The sequence below is a fragment of the Hyaena hyaena genome, unplaced genomic scaffold (genome assembly GCF_003009895.1).
Source record: "Hyaena hyaena isolate Hyena2069 unplaced genomic scaffold, ASM300989v1 scaffold_248, whole genome shotgun sequence".
NCBI lineage: Eukaryota > Metazoa > Chordata > Mammalia > Carnivora > Hyaenidae > Hyaena > Hyaena hyaena.
Genome location: NW_024080881.1, coordinates 1,825,031 through 1,850,854, shown reverse-complemented (window position 1 = coordinate 1,850,854; position 25,824 = coordinate 1,825,031). Strand labels below are relative to the sequence as shown.

The 25,824-nt window shown below is 43.3% G+C and overlaps 1 protein-coding gene across 1 annotated transcript in view; it reads right to left on the bottom strand.

Moving 5' to 3' along the window:
- The window catches only part of PACS1 (phosphofurin acidic cluster sorting protein 1), a 164,416-nt gene that overhangs the window by 17,505 nt on the left and 121,087 nt on the right, over positions 1–25,824 (bottom strand). Inside the window, exons 3-10 of the mRNA XM_039244831.1 lie at positions 16,543–16,632; positions 15,722–15,847; positions 6,206–6,350; positions 5,834–5,925; positions 5,657–5,737; positions 2,719–2,778; positions 1,606–1,766; positions 1,141–1,234 (exon numbers count right to left, since the gene is read on the bottom strand). Of these exons, the coding sequence (XP_039100762.1) occupies positions 1,141–1,234; positions 1,606–1,766; positions 2,719–2,778; positions 5,657–5,737; positions 5,834–5,925; positions 6,206–6,350; positions 15,722–15,847; positions 16,543–16,632 (849 nt within the window). The remainder of the gene's footprint in view (positions 1–1,140; positions 1,235–1,605; positions 1,767–2,718; positions 2,779–5,656; positions 5,738–5,833; positions 5,926–6,205; positions 6,351–15,721; positions 15,848–16,542; positions 16,633–25,824) is intronic.

The window sequence follows — 25,824 nt, the reverse complement described above, 5'->3', positions numbered from 1 at the left end:
GCCACATAAACAGTCAGGGGAGGCCTTCTCAGCTCCAGATCAGAGTGCAGGGTCTGCAAGTGGCATGCCAAAGGCTTCTCTGTTGGAGGGATTCTCCTTGTGGGATGCAGTTTTCCACCCCACATTTCTTCACTAATGCCACCTGCTGCCACTGTTCTCGGGCCAGACAGGGTAGGCTGTGCCTACAGGAGGAAGAGGGATGAGGTGGGAGACAGCCCCACCTGGTGGCAGCAAGCAGTAAGGCAGCCCGACAGATGGCAGCCCTTCCACAGACACAGTACTGTTCAGGGGATGGAGTACCTCACATTATCACTTCTTCACAATTACTTCCTATTTGCAAGGTGATTTTATATGCCATCTGTTGAAACGGAGATAACAGAACTTAAAAGACTCAGGTTCTTCGATCTGCAGAAAAGACACCGGGCTTAAAACAGCAAACTGTAAACCACACTAAAATCATACACAACATCTCCTTTCCTTTAGTTGTAAATGAGAACAGTTCCCAGGGCCTGAGGTAGATACAGCATCAACCCAGGCTCCACGCCCTGAGCCCCTGCCAGGGAGAGCCTTCCCAAGTAGGGACAGAGCATGGGCCAGGGTGATGCTGGCCTTCCGTGGTGCTACAGCAGACAGCAACTTTTTCCTTCTGGTCACCAGGCAAAATGGAAATCTACCAACTAAATTCCTAATTCTTTGAGGGCACTGCACGCCCCCCCCCCCCCGCCCCATGAATAAAGCCTATGCAGTGTCTCTCAACAGACCAGACCTGTGGGCTTCCTGCCCCACTGTGTTCTTTCCCTAGGATGGAAAGCAGCATCACTTAATGCTGGGGGTTACCATGCTCCCAGCTACCATGGTACAGATGCTGAGGGAGAAATCTGGCGCACTGTGTGTTCTGGGAAGGAAGGCTCCAAGTTGTGGTAGGAACTGACCGAAAAAGAACACCCAAACCTCCACAGCAATGCCCACAAAGAACTAAGCTCCCAGCTAGGACTGTGATGAGGACACCCAAGGTTGACACAAGCGGAGACTGCTCTTCTGCGATCACAAAATGAGCCAAGCACAGAGTGCCCAAAGGGTCAAGCCCCAACACTCCCCTGGTCCCTCTCCCCAACCCCCATAGCCATTGGTCTTGCTCACAGGGCTGGTGGTGTCTTTGCCGAGGCTGCCCTTGCTGTTGAGGCTGCCAATCTCCGTCTGTGAGCTGGACTGCGACATCCCCTCAAAGAAGGGCCTGCGGCGAAGAAGCACAGCCAGGGTCAGTGGCCACCAGGGCCCAGAGCAGCAGCCTATGGAAGGTTGGGTAGTGACACGGTGTTCAAGAAAGATCAACAACCTGGGCTTGGAGAATGCCTGCTGCGGAAGGACACAGCAGAGTGGACAAGGAGGGCCTGGACCAAAAGACTTCAGGAAAGTCCTATCAGGGCTTTTGTCAGCTAGAGGCAAACACAGTGATCCTTTTCCAGACAGCTGGAGGTTCCACAGGGTGAGGAGCCAAACTCCCTGGTAATGGAGGGGACCTGAGGGAGGGGGCCTAGGAGACTGCTTTGGCTCAGGAAGGAGAGATGCAGGGAGACAACTCGATAGAGGAGGTTTGGGCCTCACTTGAGCTTGGGCTTTGGAGTGCTAAGGATGCTCTCCGTCTCTTCCATTTCAGGGCCACTGTCGCTGGGATTGTACATCTCCAGACTATCATACAGTTCATCCAAGTCCTCTTCCACCTCTCGTATCTGCTCTCGGGATACATGTTCCAGCCCGAAGCCTACCTGTGGGGGAAAATTATTTTGAGTTTGGGGTTACCTCTATTAACAACTATGGTAGACGTGCAACTCTTTTCTCCTGGACAGGTACCAACTGGCCTCCTTAACTAGTCCTCTTTAATGGGCAATGCCATAGCTTCAGACGCATCGGGGTAACCTTGGTGTCCTTTCTGTGATCTACTCCTGAGAGCAGGGATGTGGTGGGGCTACCTTTCTCTTTCAGTGCCTCGAAGCGCCTGGCATGAGAAGAAAAGCAGAAGTGCTAATAATGTACTTCTGCCAAAGCACAGGCACAAGAAAACCCAGAGCATTGTGAGCTGAGGGCTGGTTCTATTTTCCTGAGAAGCCCACAGATGGACAAAGCCACATCTAAACAATTTTCTTCTCCGTATCTTTCCAGTCCACTGAGAAGAGACGCTTGTGAAAACGGGCACCAGTCTGGTCAGAGACCAGGGAGGACACGATTTCTCTAGTTTTTATTTTATTTATTTATTTTGAGAGAGAGAGAGTGCAAGCGTGAGTGGGGGAGGGGCAGAGAGAGAATCCCAAGCAGGCTCCACACTGACAGTGCAGAGCCTGATGTGGGGCTCGATCTCACAAACTAGGGCTGACCACTGAGGACACCCCTACCTCACAGGCTGTTGCTCACAACATTGCCCCCCAACAGGAGGGAAAATTCAACAACAACAACTGGATTTGTTACTGGCACCCCATACCAGAGGCATAGTATTAGACAACAGTTGAGGATAACCATGTTACCCCTGCCTCTTGGTGCCATGAAACCTTGGGTGCTACAAGGAAAGCTTTCCTTTCTCAAGTAGCTTAGAGCCCTTCTTTAGCTTCTTTCTCACTTGGGGGTCCTGCAATCCTGACTCGCAGGAAAGAGTACACCCCCAGGAATGAGGGTGAAACTCAGGGAATTCTACTCACCATCAACCTCGGGAGTAAGGGGTCGTACCTCATCTGAAACTTTAAACCGCTTCAGGAGGGCCACAAACTTCTGCTTGATGTTAGGTTGCTGTGGGGACAAAGTGCACAATAATTCTCAAAAAATACCCACTTGTGGACTGATCAAATGAAGTCAACAGAGTGACCCAGAGCCTGCTTTCGTAAACAGCTGTGGGAGGACATGAAGATGGGAAGACAGCTTCTCCCCTCCGGCATGTAAAGCCCCCCAGGAAAGCAGGCAAGTGCATTTAACGCGGGGGCAGCTCCCAGCACTGTGGGCAGAGATGGAAGGAAGAGGGCTCATCCCTCCCGAGCGCCCTCCACCACCCATGCATCTCCAGCTCATCCATTTCTCCAGTCCTTCAGGTCCATGGTGCTGCCTGGTGATTTCCACCTGCAGATACACAGGAACCTCACACCCAGCATTTCCAAGAATTCATCACCTCCTCCCTGTTCTTATCCTAGGTACCATTATCACCACCCCCCCCGATTATAGGGGTCTGAACCCAGAGTCCCTCTCCCCTCCGCTTTCTCCTCACAGCCCAGTGTTCAGTAACTCCCACGGTCTTTGTCGTCTGTAATACTGCTCCTTTCCTCCAGGCCTCTTTCTCCCCACAACTCTGTGGGGTCACAGCAATGGCCTTCAGCTGACACTCTGCCAACCCTCACACTCCCAGCCAGTTTCCAGCCTTGTTCTCTCCACAGTGATCATCACAAATGCAAATCTAAACATGTTACTCTCCCCAAATTGGAGGTTCTCACTGGCCCTCAGGGCCCGTGCGTGTGTGAGGGCGGCTCTGCCGGTCTCTAGCCTCACATCACCACCCAACACCTCACACCCACGTTCAAGTGGAAACTGCTTATGGTTCTGTAAAGAATGGCACGCTGCTGTACCCCTCTGGGCCTTTCTATATGGTACCTTCTGCCCTGACTAAACATTCTCCCCCAATCTACTTGGTGAACCTCTGTTCATCTTTAGAAACCCATCTGTTGACATCTGGTCTGCGAAGCTCTCTTAGCACTTCTGCTCAGAGTCAGTCATTTCCCCCTTAGTGCCATCGCTGTCCCTTACAACAAACTCTATCTTCTAGCACCTACTCTGCTATGTTGCAGACACTGGTTTAGATGTTGTCCATGTCTAGACACTGTGATATCCTTGATTGTATGGATGAGACCTTTCTTATCTCAATGTCTCAAACTCCAGGCACAGTGATGAGCTTGGGGTCCTAAGTACTTCCTGACTCAATGATAGACTTGCCATCTGGGGATGGAAGAGACTAACTTGCAAGTAAGATGGAGCCAGGCCTTCAAGAAAAAGCAGGGCTTCCAAAGGCAGAAGGGCATCCATAGCAGAGAAAAAACAAACAGCAAGTCGATTAGTGTGTCTAGAACAAAGTATTCTTGCTCGGGAGAAAAGATGCACGTGTACAAAAGGAAACAGAAACTGAAGAACTGTTACTAAGTCTCTGGTAATCTGACTGGAAAGTGCCTGGAGCTAAAAAAATAAAAATAAAAATAAATAAAAACAAAGAACAACCTTTGAGGCAGAGGATATTAATAGGAGCACTGAACTCTGGTCATATAACAGGGTGAAGCTGATTCATAGGAGACAAAAGGGAGAGGTGACTTATAAAGCTCCAGTAGGCATCTGATGGGAATAAAGTAGGGCCTCTCTGTGGTTCCAGAACAGGAAAAAGAAAAACTTAACAGAAGGAGCTACAACACAGAATGATCCTCTAGTCTCTTCCCATTGTGAGTACAACAATGCAAGACGTCTAAGGCTCTGGGGACATGCCTTCCCCAGGTCATTTTCGAGTGCCAATCAAGGATTAGATACCCGAGGACAATGAAACAGTTCTCACATTCTCTAGTCATTATTCAACAGGGGATATCAAGGCCATAGTCTTGAGAATTTACATTTAAGCCTGTTGATACCTGAGGACGCATGGGGATGACAGCGTTGCTTCACGGTGAATGTCAGGTTTAGATACAACACATGTGGAAGGTCTGGCCTACATTTACTTCATTCCTGAAGGTGACCGGAATCTCTGTTCTTGGGGTCTTTAGGCTAGCTCTGTACTAGAGAATCAGGACGTGTTGGGAGAAATGAAACTGAGTTTCTAGCACTCTGACTCTCCTACCCAAGAACTCCAGAACCAGTCAAAGTTAACTTAGACCAAGAAACAGACTCTTAACTATAGCTATAGAACAAACTGCTGGTTACCAGCGGAAGGTGGGTGGGGGATTTGTGAAATAGGTGAAGGGGATTAAGAGTACACTTATCACGAAGAACACTGAGTAATGTATAGAACTGCTGAATCACCATGCTGTACATCTGAAACTAATACAACAGTGTGTTAACTATACTGGAATTAAAATTAAATTAAATTAAATTTTAAAAACCTACCAAGGTTAACCTAGAAATCCAGGTATTATGTGTCTCAGTTCAGGGCTCTTTAGTTTTACCAAAACAGTGACTTTTATCTATTGTAGACCAGATAGGCACTAGCCTATTATTTCTGGGTTAAAATGATTAAAAACAGTGATACCCTTAGGGAAGACTGGGTCTATGTGGTAGGCAGGCATCTGAAGTAACCTCCCTGAGAGGGGAATGGGGTGTCTGTGGTGTTCTGCTTCTTGAGGAAGCATTTTCTGTTCCAAAGTCTAAAACAGGGTTTCTCAACCTATTTTCTATCCTGACATAACCTGAAAAATATAACACGCTCCTATAAGTAATGCTGCTTCTCTACAACAGTGACTTTTAATTAGGTAGTGGTGGCAGTGAGGCAGGGTGGGGGAGGAGGAGACAGAGGGGTATATCAGAACCTTCAGGGAATGGCCATGTGCAGATTTTTAAAAAGACTCCAGGAGGTTTCAATGTACCACTCTCACCTTACCTCCAAATTGAAAATCTCAGGTAAAACATTCCCCAGACCTTCGAGGCTCACCCTTGTGATGGCAGAGGTTGAGGTTAGTTTCCTCCGGGTCTTCTTTACTTTCCGTAGATCCTCATCTTCATAAAACAGGTCCTAAGTGGGTAAAGGGATGGAATGAAGTTAGGAAACCCCAAGAGGGTCTGGAATTATTTCTCAAGACACTACATGTTGTGGGCTGTGGAAAGTTACCTGCCCGTGCAATGGATCATCACTGCCTTCCTGTTCTGAAGAGAAACTCTCCTCCTCTTCCTCAGAATAATTGTCAATATCAGGAGAACGATCTGGAAAGAGACACCGTAGTAAGACAACCTTGCAGTGTGAAGATCTGGCCCAAGAGAGTTTGGCTGGTTGGAATCGTGGCTCTTGTCAGGTGGAAATAGGGCTGGGGGAGAGGAGAGGGCCACAGCTACGGGAGGCCACATTTTATTTTCAGCCATCTCTAAACTTCTCTTTCCCAGGAACATCCTAGGCCCTGTCATGTTCAGCTTTTTCCCAGGACGGGGAAAGGGCGATGGGCTTGTTCTTGACCCACAGGGCATCCAGATACCGCATACATCTTACCAGACAGCTTGGATTTGATTCCTTCATGGTCAATGGGCTGGCTGGACAGAGAGTAGATCTTTATTTCTGCCACAGGCACCGAGACATCCTTCACGTTACTGTGCAGGCCAAGCACCAGAGCGCCTTCATTAGGGTGCTGCATCACCTGAGACCACAGGGCAGTAAAACGCCTTACTAGGGGAGGGGAGTTGTCCCTTTTCATAAATCCAAATGGATGTGCAAGCCAATGGGAATGACATTCTGCTAATACATCTTCTTTCTCACTATCTTTCAAATCCATGCCTCCTTTTCCCCTATTGCCTTCAAGCTCTTACTTGGAAACTATCTCCAGAAATGCCAGCCACTAGTCAGACCTTGTGCTTAAAAGAAAATCAAGGCTTGAGACTAAAAAATGATGGCTAATCTCTGGGACTATATTTTAGTTTCAGACCTTGACAGAGAACTAGTTCCCCAGGCTGGGGCCGGCCTGCAGATGGTGGTCACCTGTGTCTGGCAATGGAGAAAACAACCTACAGTACCTGAGAAAACAGAAGGGCTTGACACAGGTGGGGAAATGTGGCATCCATTATACTGCACTCCCCACAGTCCCTCATACTGATTCAAAACCTAAAGAGGAAAGATAGATGGGCTGCCACTGTCTGACATATTCTATTTATTAAGGTCACAAAAACTTTCCTACTTAATGTACTAAAGTACAGATATAAGGTTTTTTAAAGTTTATTTATTTTGAGCGAGAGAGCGAGCGAGCAGTGGAGGGGCAGGGAGAGAGGGAAAGAGAGAGAATCCCAAGAAGGCTCTGTACCATTACCACAGAGTCTGATATGGGGCTTGAACCCATAAACCATGAGATCATGACCTGAGCTGAAACCAAGGGCTGGGTGTTTAACTGACGGAGTCACCCAGGTGCCCCTAGACTAAGTTTTAAAACTGACTGTGGCCCAGCTGCACAAGAGCTGGGAGCACGGCAGCTGCCGGGCTTTGCACAGGGGGAGAACCTTCCTGTGCCAGCCATGCAGGGAATCCCATGAGAATGGAGGTCACCAGACCCTACAGACTGGGCTGTGATGGATGTCAGCAACTATTTCCTAACAGCAGGATTTGAGGAGCAAGCTAGTGCTTTCTGAGAACAGGAAATTGATGGAAAATCCCTGCGATTGATGACAAGAAATGACGTATTGACAGGACTTCAGTTTTTAAAATATTTTTCTGAATATCTACAAGTATCACGTAAAATCTCCGCAGACAAAGCATTTATTTTATTATTATTTTCTAAAAAAATTATTTCGGAGAGAGAGAGAGACAGTGTGAGCAGGGGAGGGTCAGAGAGAGAGGGAGACACAGAATCTGAAGCAGGCTCCAGGCTCTGAGCTAGCTGTCAGCACAGAGCCCAATGCGGGGCTCGAACCCACGAACCATGAGGTCATGACCTGAGCTGAAGTAGGATGCTCAACCGACTGAGCTGCCCAGGTGCCCCTGGACAAAGCATTTAAAGAACAACTCTTCACAGTACAAACTGGGGTCTTAGACCTCAAAAAATACATATTGACATAATTTAGTTTCATGTGACAAAACTTTCTGTAAAATGTTTATTTTTTAGAGTGTGAATGGGGCAGAGGGACAGAGAGAGAGAGAGAAAATCTCAAAAAGTTTCCATGCTCAGTGAGGAGCCTGATGTGGGGCTTGATCCCACGACCCCAGGATCATGACTGGAGCCAAAATCAAGAGTTGGACGCAACCGACTGAGCCCAAGCGCCCCTCATGTGATGAAACTTTGTAAGCAGAATCACATACATGCGGAGATGTAAAGAATTTCAGTCAATGAAACATCATCCTATTGGATGGATGAGGCAACCCATCGGCTGACCTGACTTCGACCAGGAGGAACAATGATAACTTGTGGACAGTATGGTTTTCCTTGTGGAACTTGTCAGAGAGTCATCTTTGACATGACTGGACCTCCCTCCCCACTAAAAGGATTTTCTTCAGAGATTATTTTCCCAAAATCCTTAAAAAAGGATTGATTGATCTTCTGGTTACAGACGTAGGGAGATTACAAACAACAAAAGTTGGAAAAGGGGATAAAAGAGAGTGGGGCGCCTGGGTGGTTCAGTCAGTTAAGCGTCCAACTTCGGCTCAGGTCATGATCTCACGGTTCGTGGGTTCGAGCCCCACCTTGGGCTCTATGCTGACAGCTAGCTCAGAGCCTGGAGCCTGTTTCAGATTCTGTGTCTCCGTCTCTCTCTGACCCTCCCCTGCTCATGCTGTCTCTCTCTCTCTCAGAAATAAATAAAACATTAAAATTCTTTTTTAAAAGAGGATAAAAGAGAGATTGCGGTCTCCCTTGAATTCCTCTGCTCCTTAGAGCTTGTATTATTTGGATGGAATTGTTGACACTCCTTTTTATAGAGGCTCCTCCACCTGACCTTATTAAGGTTTTGCTGGGCTATACTGCAATGTTTGAAATGAACATGCCTCGTGGCCCCTATAGGAGCGGAACCTCTGAAAAGAGAAATTCCACTGTGTCTTGGAGATATCCATCCATACTCAGCTTCTTTCACTGGGGGTAATGGTATTTTCTGCATAGATTTACTTTCAAACTGGCTCTTTGTTTCCACATAAGAAAGCACTTTTTCACTTTATGGTTGGTATCTACACTAATTTGTTTCTGAAGAAATTTGCCAAAAGTTACAGATCAAAAAGCCTTGTTACTAGTACAGAATATTTATATATATATTTCCTCATGATGGTGTATTATTTTTTTGATTGCTCTGATGCTTTGTTTGATTTTTGGTTTAAGAATCTGTTTTTAAGAACTTGAAAAAGCGGTCTTGCTACCTCTCTGTTCAAAGAGACATTTGTTTGAATCTCCATGTGTCCAATGTGTTACTGAACTGGTGCTTTGTGGTCGCAATAAAGCACTGCTTCAGTTTAAAATAAATAATAAGAAAGTGGCCCCTTCTTTCTTCTCCTTTGTCAGGGTTAAAAGGATTTACCTGGCACATAAGCAAACTACACAAATGAGCAAACATATTGAAGATAATGGGAGCCTGCTTTCATCCTGCTGGAGAAGGAAATTAGAACCATGGACAGGGGAAAGGCTAGCATAAGTCCAACGGTGTTGGGTTGGAATTAATTGGAATGTGAGCTCATGATCAGAGAGATAGACATAGACAGGGAAACAGGTATGGTGTCTGTGTGTGTGTATGTATGTGTGTATATGTGTATGTATGTATGTATGTATGAGAGCACATGCACTTATGGAGATACACCTCCCAGCTCTGTCTGTTCAGGGGGAGTGGAAGCAATGACACCCCGGCTGGGAAAATGAACACTCCTAGAACTCATGGAACCCATGAGTTTCTGAATGCCATTTAGACGGTATTTCTAAATACCATTCTCCACTAAAAGGAACCAAGCCTCTTCAGAGAATCAGTTCATTCCAAGGCTGGGTCAGGGAAAGTACAAGATGATATTTTGTACCAGGAAGTAAAGAAGTATGGAAAGAATGATGGAACATATCAAAAAAGATATAGGGACTGGCTTGGAGGGGCTCCCACTGGCCAAATCTGAGATAATATAAGCACCAAAAAAAATAATGATAGCAACAGAATGAACCCCACTGAATGAAACAGGAGCCCATAGGTCCATTAACTAATACATATAAATGAACTGACCAACAAATGGGAAAGAAAAGAAAGCTGTCTTACAGCAGAAAGTGAACCAGTATATACAGAGGAATGATGGGATTAGAAATTCACTGGAAAGCATCAAAGTAATAATTGATTCAGACAAGAATCATTAATAGATGCTAAAACTAGTTGGTGAAGACATGAGAAGAAAAAGGTTTGTTACACTGTTTTTTTTTTTTAATGTTTTTATTTATTTCTAGGAGAGAGAAAGAGAGACAGCGTGAGCAGGGGAGGGTCAGAGAGAGAGGGAGTCACAGACTCTGAAACAGGCTCCAGGCTCTGAGCTGGCAGTCAGCACAGAGCTTGACGCGGGGCCCGAACCCACGAACCGCGAGATCATGACCTAAGCAAAAGTCGGACGCTTAACCGACTAAGCCACCCAGGCATCCCTGTTACACTGTTTTAAAACATCCCCCTATAGGATGCTCTGAAGGAAAGGTTGCAAGGAACAAAGATACCAGAGACACCACCACAAACATGAACCCTACAAAAGATACAAAGACTCTAAACCCACATATTTCAATAATAACACTGAATGTAAATGGGCTGAATGCTCCAATCAAAAGACATAGGGTAGCAGAATGGATTAAAAAACAAAATCCATCTATATGCTGTCTACAAGAAACTCATTTTAGACGGGAAGATACCTTCAGATTAAAAGTAAGGGGATGGAGAAATATATATCATGCTACAGGAAATCAAAAGAAAGCCGGAGTAGCGATACTTATATCAGACAAACTGGACTTTAAATTAAAGACAATCACAAGAGATGAAGAAGGGCACTACATAATAATTACAGGGTCCATCCATCAGGAAGAACTAACAATCATAAATGTCTACGCACCGAATATGGGAGCACCTAAATATCTAAAACAATTAATCACAAACAGAAACAAGCTTATAGATAAGAATGTGCTAATAGCAGGGGACTTTAATACTCCGCTTACAGCAATGGATAGGTCAACCAGACAGAAAATCACTAAAGAAATAATGGACTTGAAAGACACATTGGACCAGATGGATCTGACGGATATATTTAGAACTTTACATCCTGAGGCCAGGGAATTTACTTTCTTCTCAAGTGCGCATGGCACATTCTCCAAGATAGATCACATACTGGGACATAAAGCAGCCCTCAATAAATATAAAAGAATAGAGATCATACCATGCACACTGTCAGATCACAATGCTTTGAAACTTGAAATCAATTACAGGAAGAAGTCTGGAAAACCGCCAAAAACATGGAGGTTAAAGAACACCCTTCTAAAGAATGAATGGGCCAATCAGGCAATTAGAGAGGAAATTAAAAAATATATGGAAACAAATGAAAATGAAAACACAACAATTCAAAATCTATGGGATGCGGCCAAGGCAGTCCTAAGAGGAAAGTACATTGCTCTCCAGGCCTATTTCAAGAGATTAGAAAAAGCACAAGTCCAAAATCTAACAGCTCACCTAAAGGAGCTAGAGGCAGAGCAACAAGAACGCCCTAAACCCAGTAGAAGAAGAGAAATAGTAAAAATTAGAGCAGAAATAAACAACATAGAGACCAAAGAAACAATTGAACAGATCAATGAAACCAAGAGTTGGTTTTTTGAAAAAGTAAACAAAATTGACAAACCTCTAGCCAGGCTTATCAAAAAGAAAAGAGAGAGCACCCAAATAGACAAAATTATGAATGAAAATGGACTTATTACAACCAACCCCTCAGAAATACAAGCAATTATCAGGGAATACTATGAAAAATTATATGCCAACAAATTGGACAACTTAGAAGAAATGGACAAATTCCTAAACACACACTCACTACCAAAATTCACACGGGAAGAAATAGAAAACCTGAACAGACCCATAACGAGTGAAGAAATCGAATCAGTGATCAAAAATCTCCCAACAAATAAGAGCCCTGGACCTGATGGTTTCCCTGGGGAATTCTACCAGACATTTAAAACAGAATTAATCCCAATTCTTCTCAAGCTATTCCAAAAAATAGAAGTCGAAGGAAAACTCCCGGACTCATTTTATGAAGCCAGCATCACTCTGATTCCCAAGCCAGACAGAGATCCAGCAAAAAAAGAGAACTATAGGCCAATATCCTTGATGAATACGGATGCAAAAATTCTCAACAAGATCCTTGCAAATCGAATCCAGCAGCATATCAAAAGAATCATCCACCAAGATCAAGTGGGATTCATTCCTGGGTTACAGGGCTGGTTCAACATTCGCAAATCAATCAATGTGATCCATCATATCAATAAAAGAAAAGATAAAAACCATATGATCCTGTCAATAGATGCAGAAAAAGCATTTGACAAAATACAGCATCCCTTCTTAATAAAGACTCTCGAGAAAGTTGGGATAGAAGGAACCTACTTAAACATCATCAAAGCCATCTATGAGAAGCCTTCAGCTAACATCATCCTCAACGGGGAAAAACTGAGAGCTTTCCCCCTGAGATCAGGAACACGACAGGGATGTCCACTCTCACCACTGTTGTTTAACATAGTGCTGGAAGTCCTAGCATCAGCCATCAGACAACAAAAGGAAATCAAAGGCATCAGAATTGGCAAAGAGGAAGTCAAACTTTCACTCTTCGCAGATGACATGATACTCTACATAGAAAACCCGACAGACTCCACCAGAAGCCTACTAGAACTGATCCAAGAATTCAGCCAAGTTGCAGGGTACAAAATCAACGTACAGAAATCGGTTGCATTTTTATACACCAATAATGAAGCAACAGAAAGAGAAATCAAGAAACTGATCCCATTCACAATTGCACAAAAAACCATAAAATACCTCGGAATAAACCTAACCAAGGATACAAGAGATCTGTATGATGAAAACTATAGAAAACTTATGAAGGAAATTGAAGAAGACACAAAGAAATGGAAAAACATTCCATGCTCATGGATAGGAAGAATAAATATAGTTAAGATGTCATTACTACCTAAAGCACTCTACACATTCAATGCAATTCCAATCAAAATTGCACCAGCATACTTCTCAAAACTAGAACAAACTATCCAAAAATTTGTATGGAACCACAAAAGACCCCGAATAGCCAAAGTAATACTGAAAAATAAAACCAAAACGGGAGGTATCACCATCCCAGACTTCAGCCTCTACTACAAAGCTGTCATCCTCAAGACAGTATGGTATTGGCACAAAAACAGACACATAGACCAATGGAACAGAATTGAGAACTCAGAAGTGGACCCAAAAGTATACAGCCAACTGATCTTTGACAAAGCAGGAAAGAATATCCAATGGAAAAAAGACAGCCTTTTTAACAGATGGTGTTGGGAGAACTGGACAGCAACATGCAGAAGAATGAAACTAGATCATTTTCTCACACCATGCACAAAAATCAACTCAAAATGGATAAAGGACCTGAACGTGAGACAGGAAACTATCAACACCCTAGAGGAGAAAGCAGGAAACAACCTCCTTGACCTCCACCGCAGCAACTTCTTACTTGACACATCCCCAAAAGCAAGGGAATCAAGAGCAAAAATAAACTGTTGGGACCTCATCAAGATTAAAAGCTTCTGCACAGCCAAGGAAACAACCCAGAAAATTAATAGGCAACCAACGGAATGGGAAAAGATAGTTGCAAATGACATATCAGATAAAGGGTTAATATCCAGAATCTATAAGGAACTCACCAAACTACACGCCCGAAAAACAAACAACCCAGTGAAGAAATGGGCAGAAGACATGAACAGACACTTCTCCAAAGAGGACATCCAGATGGCCAACAGACACATGAAACGATGCTCAGCATCCCTCCTCATCAGGGAAATACAAATCAAAACCACACTGAGATACCACCTCACGCCAGTCAGAGTGGCTAAAATGAGCAAATCAGAGAACTCTAGATGCTGGCGAGGATGTGGAGAAACGGGCACCCTCCTACACTGTTGGTGGGAATGTAAACTGGTACAGCCCCTCTGGAAAACAGTGTGGAGGTTCCTCAGGAAACTAACAATAGAACTCCCTTATGACCCAGCAATAGCACTGCTAGGAATTTACCCAAGGGATACAGAAATGCTGAGGCATAGGAGCACATGTACCCCAATGTTCATAGCAGCACTCTCCACAATAGCTAAAACATGGAAAGAGCCTAAGTGTCCATCAACAGATGAATGGATCAAGAAGATGTGGTTTATCTATACCATGGAATACTACATGGCAATGAGAAACAATGAAATCTGGCCATGTGTAGCAACATGGATGGACCTTGAGGGTGTTATGCTGAGCGAAATAAGTCAGGCAGAGAAGGACAAATATCATATGTTTGCACGTATAGGAGGATTAGGAGGAACTTGACGGAGGAACAAGGGGGAGAAGAAGGGCGGAAATGGTGGGGGAAAGGGAGAGAGGCAAACCATGAGAGACTCTTGAATGCTGACAAAAACTGAGGACTGATGGATGTGGGGGGGAGGGGGGATGGGCATGGAGGAGGGCACTTGTGGGGATGAGCACTGAGTGTTATGTGGAAACTATTTTGACAATAAACTATTTGTAAAAAAATAAAAATAAAAAAAATAAAATGAAGCCATTATTTTGAAAAAAAAAAATAAAAAAAATAAAACATCCCCCTATAAAATTTTTTTTTAATTGGAAATCCTGGCAGACATGATCGTAACCAAGCAAAAAAAAGCTAACCTCACCAGAAATGGAACAAATAGACACAGAGCACTGCCTATGTTGCACCGAGAAGAACACAGCATTACTTCTGTTGTAGTTCTGCCAAAAATGCACAAGCTGAATCTAATCTTCAGAGAACATGAGACAAACCCAAACTGAGGAACAATCAATAAGGTAACTAGCCTGTACTCTTTCATTTTTCCTTCCTTCCTTCCTTCCTTCCTTCCTTCCTTCCTTCCTTCCTTCCTTCCTTCCTTCCTTCCTTCCTTCCTTCCTCCTTCCTTCCTTCCTTCCCCTCTCTCCCTTTCCTTCCTTATGTTTATTTTTTGAGAGAGAGAGAGAAGGAGAGAGAGGATCTGAGGTGGGCTCTGTGCTGACAGCAGAGAGCCTGACGTGAGGCTCAAACTCATGAGCCATGAGATCATGACCTGAGCCAAAATCGGACACCCAACGGACTGAGCCACCCAGGTGCCTCTAGCCTGTACTCCTAAAAAATGTCAAGGGAACGAAAAGACAAGGAAAATCTGAGGGACTACTGAAAATTGAAGGAGACTAAAAAAAGGCACAACAATCAAATGAACACATAATCCCAGATTAAATCCTGAGCCTATAAGGGACATTATTGAGACACTTGGCACAATCTGAATGGCAACTGTGGGTTGGATGGTGATCTTGTATCAGTGTTAATGTCCTGACCTTTGTGGCAGGCATGGTGCTGACTACACAGGAGAGTATTCTTTTTTCAGGAAATTAACATAGCATGGCACTGATGTGTAGTAGGACATCGTGTCTGCAATGTACTCTCAGCGGTTCAGAAAAGAAAATGATATGCATAAATGTTCATATGGAGAGAGAAAAATAAGGCAAGTGTGGTAATAGGTTATCACTGAGGAATCTGAGGGCAGGGTGTATGGGAATTCTTTACACTGTTCTTACAACTTTTCTGTAAGTTTGAATTTTCTTTGAAACTTAAAGAAAAACATTTTGTAAGAGGGAGAAATTTCTTGGATAAAAAGAGGTATATCCTGAATTTCCAAAAATAGAATTAACTTGTGAAATAAAATGAAACACCCAGCCACTAGCCTGGAAAACTCATTTGCTAGGCTCAACTGGCTGGGACTGTTGTGTCTCTCGGGCTCTCGGACTTCAGGGCTGGAGACTGTGTCCCTCTCACCTCTGCCATGTTGATAAGTCCCACAGCCAGGGTCTTATAGCCCAAGATGGTCCGGTTCTTGTAACGCTTTCTCCTTTGCAGCATGATCTGTAGCTTGTTGGCATCTCGCTTCAGGAAATGAGGGTACTGCCAAGTACAAAAGAGTCCAGCGTAGTTAATGACAACTGGGTCCTTGGGTTCTGGACCTGATGGAGGATATGCAATCCTTCTGGGCCTCCCTCCTGCTTGTACCGGGGTGGGGGGTGAGTGGGGGAATCAGGGGTGAAGGAAACACCATTAAGCTGCTGCTGAGGCTTTGATTCTCCTTGGAGCCTTATTTCCATTCCGCAGCTCTGTGATACACACATGCTCAGAACACTGCCTCTTTCTTGCCATGTGATCAAATGTTTTCTCCATATGCTTCAATTTGGGCTCCTGGGATTATGATGAGAGAGAGAGACACACTAAAGAGGCATACGGAGAAGGGAAGGACTTGAGATTACAACATGGGGGCAGAATGAGATGTAAGGAGACACACTCAGCTGGAGTGTGCGCTGCAGATCACTAAGGAGAGGTAATGAATGGGGCTGAGCTAGATCGGATGGGTGGGCTAATAGCCTTATCCAAAGAAAAGGGAAAGAAAAGAACTTGGGTCTCAGCATCCTCAGTGTGGCTGGCTAAGTGACTGCTTTAGCCCTTCAAGCTAGTCACAGAAACTCAATTCATTGGGTAACTTTAATTCACTGGGCTGTGGCTGCTCTTGGATAGAACAATCTCCAGATTAAAGTATTATTTGGGGACTGGACTAGACTTAAGTGACCTAAGATTCAGTAGATTCTCACCTGAAGGGAGAAGGTTAATTGGAGCTCTGTTTCCACCAGTCCACTAGCTGGAAGGATGATCTCGTTGGAGCGAAGAATCCTTTTTGAACCCTGAAACCAAGAAAAAAACAGGTCAAATCTGTATCATCAAAAATCAGACCAAAAGAAACAGTTGAAAACAACTTGTTTTTAATTAAAAAAATTTTTTAACATAAAAAATGTTAACATTTTTTAACATTAATAACATTCTCTCTCTATTATTGAGAGACAGAGAGAAACAGAGCATGAGCTGGGGAGGGGCAGACAGAGCGGGAGACACAGAATCTGAAGCAGGCTCTAGGCTCTGAGCTGTCAGTACAGAGCCTGACGCAGGGCTCGAACTCACAGATCGCGAGATCATGACCTGAGCCGAAGTCAGATGTTGAACTGACTGAGTCACCCAGGCGACCCTGGGTGCAAACAACTTTTAAACTCTACAAACATTCTTACCAAATATTTCATCGGTTTTTATTATACTCATTAAATCAAGCCATACCATAAGTATGATTTTACATGTATCATGTTGTATGTTCATAAAAGGTTTTCACATAAAAGTGGTTTACTTTTGCACGTGACTTTTCCTAACATTCCCCAAGAAGAGTCAGGCGATAGCAGCACCATGCTCACCTCTGCCTCCCTTCTTCCTCACAAATTGACACTTCACTTCCACTGTCTTGCCTTTTCATGTGTTTTTTAAAACTTTTTTTTTTTTAATGTTTTATCTATTTCTGAGAGAGAGAGACAGTGTGAACAGGAGAGGGTGAGAGAGAGAGAGGGAGACACAGAATCTGAAACAGGCTCCAGGCTTTGAGCTAGTTGTCAGCCCAGAGCCCAACGCAGTGCTCAAACCCACAAACCATGAGATCATGACCTGGTTGAAGTCGGATGCTTAATTGACTCCTGAGCCACCCAGGAGCCCTTTCACTTCCTTTTTTTTTCCCCTTCTTCTTGGATGCTCATGTGTGCTTCTGCACACAGCTAAGGGACTCCCCTTTCAGGTCTCAGCTTAAGGTTTTACCAGGAACCTCTCCTCTGAGCTCCACCTCTTCCAGCCTAAGAATGGGTTAGATACCCCAGCATTTTTAGCTTTAAAGATAAAGTTGGGCCAAACTATTCCTAAAGTATAAAAAGAGATCAGCAGGAGGGCCTGAGGAATGCCAGTAAATTTGTTAAATTATTTTTTCTAAAAAAATTAGGATTTAAACACAGTGAAGTGTCCAGATCTTGAGCACACAGATCAATGAGGGGATATATGCATATACCTATATAACCCACATCTCCCTCAAGATATGCAGCATTTCTGGGGTGCCTGGACGGCTCAGTTAGTTGAGTGTCTGAGTCCTGATTTTGGCTCAGGTCATGATCCAAGCGTTGTGAGGCTGAGCCCCATGTTGGGCTCTGTGCTGAGCATGGATCCGGCTTGAGATTCTCGTTCTCTCTCCCCCCACCCCCTCCCTGGCTCATACTCTCTCTCTAAAATAAAATTAAAAATTAAAAAGAAAAAAGATGTACATTTCTATTGATCCAGAAAACCTCTGTGATCCTGCCCAGACAATCCTACACTGCTCTCTCAGAGGCAAGCCCTGTTCTGATTTCTTTCACCACAGGTTAGTTTTGCTGATTCTAAAATTCCATATAAATGGAATCATACAGTATACACTATTGTGGTTGGGCTTCTTCAAACATCATCTTTTGAGCTTCATATAGGGTGCTGCATGTATTAGCAGTTCATTTCTTTTTATTGCCAAGTAGAACCCTATTCTACTGTTGCTGAACATTCACATTTGTGCGGTTTCTAGGCTTTGGCTACTATGGATGGCTAAAGCTGCCATTCTTGTTACAAGTCTGTCTAGACATATGTTTTACTTTTTCTAGGGCAAACACCTGGGAAAGGAATTGCTGGGTCTTAGGGTAGCTGTATGTTTAACTTTATGAGAAACTGCCAGACCAGTTTCCAAAGTGTTGGTACCATTGCCACCCCAGCAGCAGTGTATGAAAGCTTAGTTGCTCCTTCTCTTCACCAGCACTTGGTGTGATCAGGTGATTCATGGATTCTAATGGGTATACACGGTGGAATATCACTGTGGTTACAATTTGCATTTTCCTGATGACTAATACTATAAAGCACCTTTTTATTAGTTTATTGATCATTTGTAAATCTCCACGAGGTGCCTGGTCAAACATTTTCATCCAGGTTTCTTGATCTTGTTTTTGAGCTGTAATAGTTTTTTTTATTTATACAAGTCACTTGTCAGATATATGTATTGTAAATATTTTCTTGTCTATCCATTTTCTTATTGGTATCTTTGGATGAAGTATTTAATTTTGATCAAGTCTACTTTATTATTTTTTAATGTTTAATGCATTCTGGCTCCTGTCTGAAAGAACTTTGCCTACTCCAAGACTGTGAAGTTACTGTGCGTTGTTGGAGCGGATATTCTGCTGCTTACCTTTAGAAATTTTATAATTTTGGGGTGCTTGGGTGGCTCAGTGGATTAAACGCATCTGACTTCAGCTCAGGTCATGATCTCACAGTCCATGGGTTCAAGCCCTGCGTTAGGCTCTGTGCTGACAGCTCAGAGCCTGGAGTCTGCTTCAGATTCTGTGTTTCCCTCTCTCTCTGACCCTCGCACTCATGTTCTGTCTCTCTCTCAAAAATAAATAAACATTAAACATTTTTTAAAGAAATTTTTATAATTTTAGTTTTTATATTTAGGTTTCTTATCCATTTCTAATTTTTAAAAAATTAGACTGAGTCATCCAGGCACCTCTTCATTTCTGATTAAAAACATTTTTTAGGGGTGCCTGGGTGGCTCAGTAGGTGAAGCGTCCGACTTCAGCTCAGGTCATGATCTCATGGTTCATGGGTTCGAGCCCCACGTTGGGCTCTGTGCTGACAGCTAGCTCAGAGCCTGAAGCCTGCTTCAGATTCTGTGTCTCCCTCTCTCTCTGACCCTTCCCTGCTCCTTCTCTCTCTCTCTCTCAGAAATAAAAACATTAAAAAAAATTTTTTTAAACATTTTTTAAAATTTATTTTTAAGAGAGAGAGAGTACATGAGCTGTGCTGACAGCAGAGAGCCTGATACAGAGCTCGAACTCATGAACTATGAGATGAACTATGAAGTCGGGCACTTAACCAACTGAGCAACCCAGGCACTTCTAATCTTTGTTTTTAAAAAATGCAATTTTGTTTAATGCAGGAAGGAAAATCTAAATACAATATTTCACAATGTTTTTGTAACTAGAATAGTATTAATATCGTACCAATTAAAATAACAAAGAAAATTCTGCCTTGTCTGTTAGATAACACTTTTTGTAGTAACCGCTATTATAAGACTCTTGACAAGGTTTTTACCTGACTTTATTGATTTGATTTTTAAAATCTCTGTTAAAATGAATCTCAGAAACACTGGGAGAATTCAGAATGTGGCTTATACATAGTGGTGGTTTCAACAAAAGATATGAGATATTTGGCAATATTTGTATTTTTGGTTGTTATAACTGGGGTGGTATCTGTGTGTGTGTGAAGTGTTTCTAGAGCGTAGAGGCCAAAGTTGTTGCTGACCATCCTATGGTGTACAGAGCAGACCCCACAGCACAACAATCTGGCCCAAATGTCTAGAGCGCCGCTGCTGAGAAACCTGTTCTGGCTGAAACCTCACCTCCACTTAAGACATGGCTTCTTGGGTAGTTCTCTCAAACGGTGGCTGCTTTTCACCCAGAATGCACATGCTTGGCTTGGAGATGAGGAAGATGTCCTCTCCATTTTCATCACTATCTCTAGAACATTCTCCCTTCCACCTCGCCAAAAACCCTATTCTGAATTGACATCCTCAGTTCATATGACCCTCTATTCCCTGCTGTGGCTGGAATCTTTAACTGCAGTCATTCCTGCTCATTTCTTGATTTTAGCTCCTCACTCGCTGTTCCTCCCCCCAGTACTACTCCAGCCATAATTCTCTATGGTTTCAATATATGCTCTTTCCAACATCGTGGCTGCCTCAATCCCATAATCCCTCTCTTTCAATGATCTTGTCCTCACACTTGTCTTAGCTACTCACCCACATGATCATACTCTGAATCTTATCATTACCAATAATTACAACCAATATCTAATCTCAGTTTCATGCACCCCATTCTCTGATTACACCTATCTTTTCAGCTCATCCTCTCTGATTTGTCAACAACAATAATCCTTCTGCCAGGGGCCTGCAATCTAAGGATCCTTCCATTGTTTCAATTTTCTTCATGTCCCTGCTGTCCCTCTTTCCTCCTTACCCAGCCTAAATGCCACAGTCAATCTTGCACACACTCTGCTGCTAATCTGCCATAGTCATCTGGCAAATTACAACTCTGTTTAAATTCAACGGCACCAGCTGAAGATGCCCAGAGGGAATCCTATAATCAGGCAGCCTGGTCTGTCTTTAACACATGTCCCCAAATCTGTAGTGGGCTGACAAGACAGCCTGGCAATTACTCTGTACTTTCCTAAATCTTTCCCCTTTTCTGCTCTACTTGATGAATTTTTTCCTCAATCCCCTAACACTCCTTACCTCTCCTCACTTTAGTTGGTAACGTTTATTCTTACTTTGCTGAGAAAACATACGCAATAGGAAAAGGGATCCCAAAATTCCCAGCACATTTACCTACTTACATTTGTGCTCATGTCCCCTCTGTCCCTCCTGTCATACAGCTGAAGGCCCCGCTCCCATCTAAAGTCAACCACTCCACTTGGGCACCAGAGCTCATCCCTTCTCATCTGCTAAGATGCTCTTCTACCCAGCCTTTCCTGTCCTACAAAATCAACCTTCCTCTTTATTCTGGATCGTTTCTATTAGCAAACATGTTATCTCTCATCTTAAAAAAACAAAAGAAAACAAACTCCTCTCTTGTCACCATATGCCCTGCTGGCTACAAACCCATAAGTTGCCTTCCCTTAGCAAACTCAAGAGCTGTCTATTTTTGTTCTCCTGAAGTCCTCTTCTTTCATTTTTCTCGTAAATGCATTCCATTCATTCTTCCTTTCTCCACCAACCCACCAAAAATGCTACTGACAAGGTCTCAAATAACTTTCACTTTAAAGAATCGATTGATCCACTCTCATCTCCCTTGACCTATCTGCGCCTTTTGATAGAGCTGATCACTCGACTTCTAGCAACACTTGAACCTTCATCTGGCTTCCAGAACCCCATACTCTCTTGGATTTCCTCTTATTCTCTGGCTGCTCTTTCTTGGCCTCCATTTCAGGTCCCTCCTCTCCTCCCTGACTTCCTAATGTTGGAATGCCTGGGGCCTTAATCCTTAGACTTGTTCTCCTCTCTCTAGTCACTCACTCCACTCCTAATTATCTCATCGAGTCTTAGGGTCTTAATTAAATATACTCTCCAAATTATATCTCTATCCCAGACCTCTCCCCTGGACCTAAACCCATATATCCAATCATCTATTCAACATCTCCTCTTGCATGTTTAATAGGCATCTCAGACATAATAGGATAAGCTGAGTTTTGGATCTTTCCCTGCTTCACCCACAGTCTTCTCCATCTCACTTAATAGCATTTCCATCCATTAGTTGTTTAGGGAAAACCTCTGGCAGGGTGTCTGCCTGGCTCAATCTGTAGAGCATGTCGTTTTTGATCCTGGGATTGAGTTCGAGCATCATGTTGGGTGCAGAGATTACTTAAATAAACTTTAAAAAGAAAAGAAAAGAAAAAACTCTGGTGCTACCCTCATCTCTTGCTTCAACCACTGCTACGGCCTATTAACTAATTGGTCTTCCTGATTCCTCTCTCCACACAACAGCCAGAGTGATCCCATCATTTCTTTGTTCAAAACCCTCCAATTCACAGATTGAAAGCCAGAGACTTCGCAATTATCTGCACACATCCTGTCCTCACCTTACTTTTTTAAAAAATGTTTATTTATTTTTGATTGAGAGAGAGAGAGAGAGAGAAAGCACAAGTGGGGGAGGGGAAGAGAAAGAGAGGATCCGAAGTGGCCTCCATGCTGACAGCAGAGAGCCAGATGGAAGGTTCAAACTCACAAACCCTGAGATCATAACTTGAGCTGAAGTTGGATGCTTAACTGACCCAGGCATCCCTCCCCACCCCGCCCCGCCCCGCCCACCTTACTTCTTTGAGCTCAGACCTCATTTCCTACTGCTCTCATTCCTCTCCAGCCTCACTGGCCACCCCCTCTTTCCTCTTGACTCTGTCAGAAACCTTTCTGCCTTAGGGCTTTGCTTTGCCTTTTCCCTCTGTCTAGAATGCTCTTTCTCCAGACAGTGCATGACTCCCTCCCTTCACATCCTTCAAAGTTTTTGCATAAACGTCTTCTGAATGAGGCCTACCCTGACCACCATAACTTCTCTCACCTCAGGCATGCTAGAGCCCTTTATCTTCTTTTATTTATTCCCCCACAGGACATATCTCCTTCCAATAACAGCAGCCCTCACTATTTGAACTCTCACTATCCAAGTATGTGCTATAAATACTTATAAAATTTTCTATCCCAACTGCATTATCTGAAGTGCAAACCTGTTAAAACCAATCTGCGTGTGCAGGTAACAGGACACGGAGCGCAGGGCAGTCACAGGATCACAGTGAGCACTGGTACTTTTTAAATTTTTTTAAATGTTTATTTATTTTTGAGAGAGAGAGAGAGAGAGAGAAAGCAAGTGCATGAGGGGGGAGGAGCAGAGAGAGGGGGGAGACACAGAACCCGAAGCAGGCTCCAGGCTCTGAGATGTCAGCACAGAGCCTGATGCGGGGCTTGAACTCACAAACCATGAGAACATGACCTGAGCTGGTCAGATGCTTAACCAATTCAGTCCCCCAGGCGCCCCAGCACTGGCACTTTTAAAGCACAGTGCACTACTATTCTCATCTTTCCCACCAAATCTAAAGATTTGCTCTTCATGGATTACAGTACTTGCTTCTTCCAGGGCGTAGGGCACTACCTAATTGGGTCCAATTTCAGAATTATCTTTAGTATCTTTACATATCATCTTTATTATTTTTTTAATTTTTTAATGTTTTATTTTTATTTTTTATTATTTATTTATTTTTTAAAATGTTTTATTTATTTCTAGAAGAGAGGGACAGCGTGAGCAGGGGAGGGTCAGAGAGAGAGGGAGTCACAGACCGAAACAGGCTCCAGGCTCTGAGCTGGCAGTCAGCACAGAGCCCGATGCGGGGTTCGAACCCACGAACCGCGAGATCATGACCTAAGAGAAAGTCGGACACCTAACCGACTAAGCCACCCAGGCGCCCCTGTTTTATTTTTATTTTTGAGAGAGAAAGAGAGACAGCACAAGCACGGGAGGATCAGAGAGACAGATACAGAATCTTAAGCAGGCTCCAGGCTCTGAGCTAGCTGTCAGCACAGAGGCCGACCTGGGGCTCGAACCCACAAACCATGAGGTCATGACTTGAGCCGAAGTTGGACGCTTAACCGACTGAATCACCCAGGCACTCCTTTACATATCATCTTTAAGCTATATAATAGTATACCTTCATTTGCAGTATAGAAGCAAAACAATTTATATCTGACACTACAATATCATTACTTACAGCACATAAAAATACCCAGTAATGAGTATTACTACGTTAAAAACTAGGTTCCTGATTTATTTTTTTGAGAGAGATTGAGACAGAGAGAATGTGAGAGGGGGACAGAGGGAGAGAGAATCTTAAGCAGGCTCCACACTCAGTGCAGAACCTGACATGGGGCTCAATCCCACAACCCTGGGATCATGACCTGAGCCGAAATCAAGAGTCGGATACTTGACCAACTGAGCCACCAGATGCCTGGGTTCCTAGTGTTTTAAATGTTTCCTTCTTAAATACAAAATTATTGGTGAATGGTCACCTAAAAATTTAAGAGTGCTGTAGTAATATTTCGAGAAAATAGGTAGAGGGACATCTGGGTGGCTCAATCGGGTAAGAGTTGGACTAGGTTTTTGCTTAGGTCACAAACTCATGAATCATGAGATCAAGCCCCACACTCAAAAACTGTATAACCAAATAGCTTTTGTTTATGTAAGTACAACTATCAGTATTGACCATATTAGGGATTAAAACTGAGATATTTAAAAATATGTATAGGGGCACCCAGGTGGTTGAGCTGGTTAAGTGTCTGTCTCTTGGTTTCTGCTCAGGTATGATCTCTTGGCTCATGAGTTCAAGCCCTGCCTTAGGCTTGCACTGAGAGTGCAGGGGCCTGCTTGGGATTCTCTCTGCCCCTTCCCTGCTTGTGCTTTCTCTCTCATGCTTTCTCTCTAATAATAAACTTAAAAAATATAATGAAAGTATGTATTAATTCACTTAAAAATAATAAAGCTTTCACATGTTTACATAAGAACATTTTTTATGAAAAATGTCTTTTCCAAAACAATTTAGTCAGAAGATGGCATGTTTTTTTTTTAAGTAACAATTTTATTGGATTATAATTCAAATACTATACAATTCACCCATTTAAAGTGTACATTTCAATAGTAATTTAGTATATTCAGAGTTGTGCAAACATTATCAAAATAAGTTCTACAGCATTTTCATCACCCCAGAAAGAAACCTGATATTCTTTAGCTGTCACGCTACTTATCTTCTCAACGCTACCCCCAACCCTAGGCAACCACTAACTTACTTTCTGACTTTATCAATGTACCTATCATGGACATTTCATATAAATGGAATCATAGAATATGTGGTCTTTTGTGACTGGCTTCTTTCATTTAGTGCAAGGTTTTCAAGGTTCATCCATGTTGTACCATGGATATATTCTTTTTTGTTGCCAAATAATATTTCACTGCATGGATATACCAACTTTTACTTATCCATTCATCAGTCAGTGGACTTGGTTTGTTTCCAATTTTTACCTATTATGGATAAATGCTGCCAATGAGCATTTATGCACAAAGTTTTATGTGGGCATGTTTTCATTTCTCTTGGGTAATATCTAGGAGTGGAAATGCTGGGTCACCTTGTGACTCTATGTCACACCTTTTCAGGAACTGCCAGACTGTTTTCTAGGTGGCTGCACGATTTTACACTCCCAACAGCAGTATGAAGGAGATAGCATACTTCTACATTTCTACAAATCTCCTTAATATCTGGCTAATAGACAGTTGGATTCTCCTACCTGCTTCTCTATTCAATTTGTTGCAAACTATTGTTTTGGTTGGGTATATGAAAAAAATCCACATTCAAAGAGATACAAAGTTAAAAAAGGAGGAGACTTTTATAGCACTGTTATATATTAAAGTCCT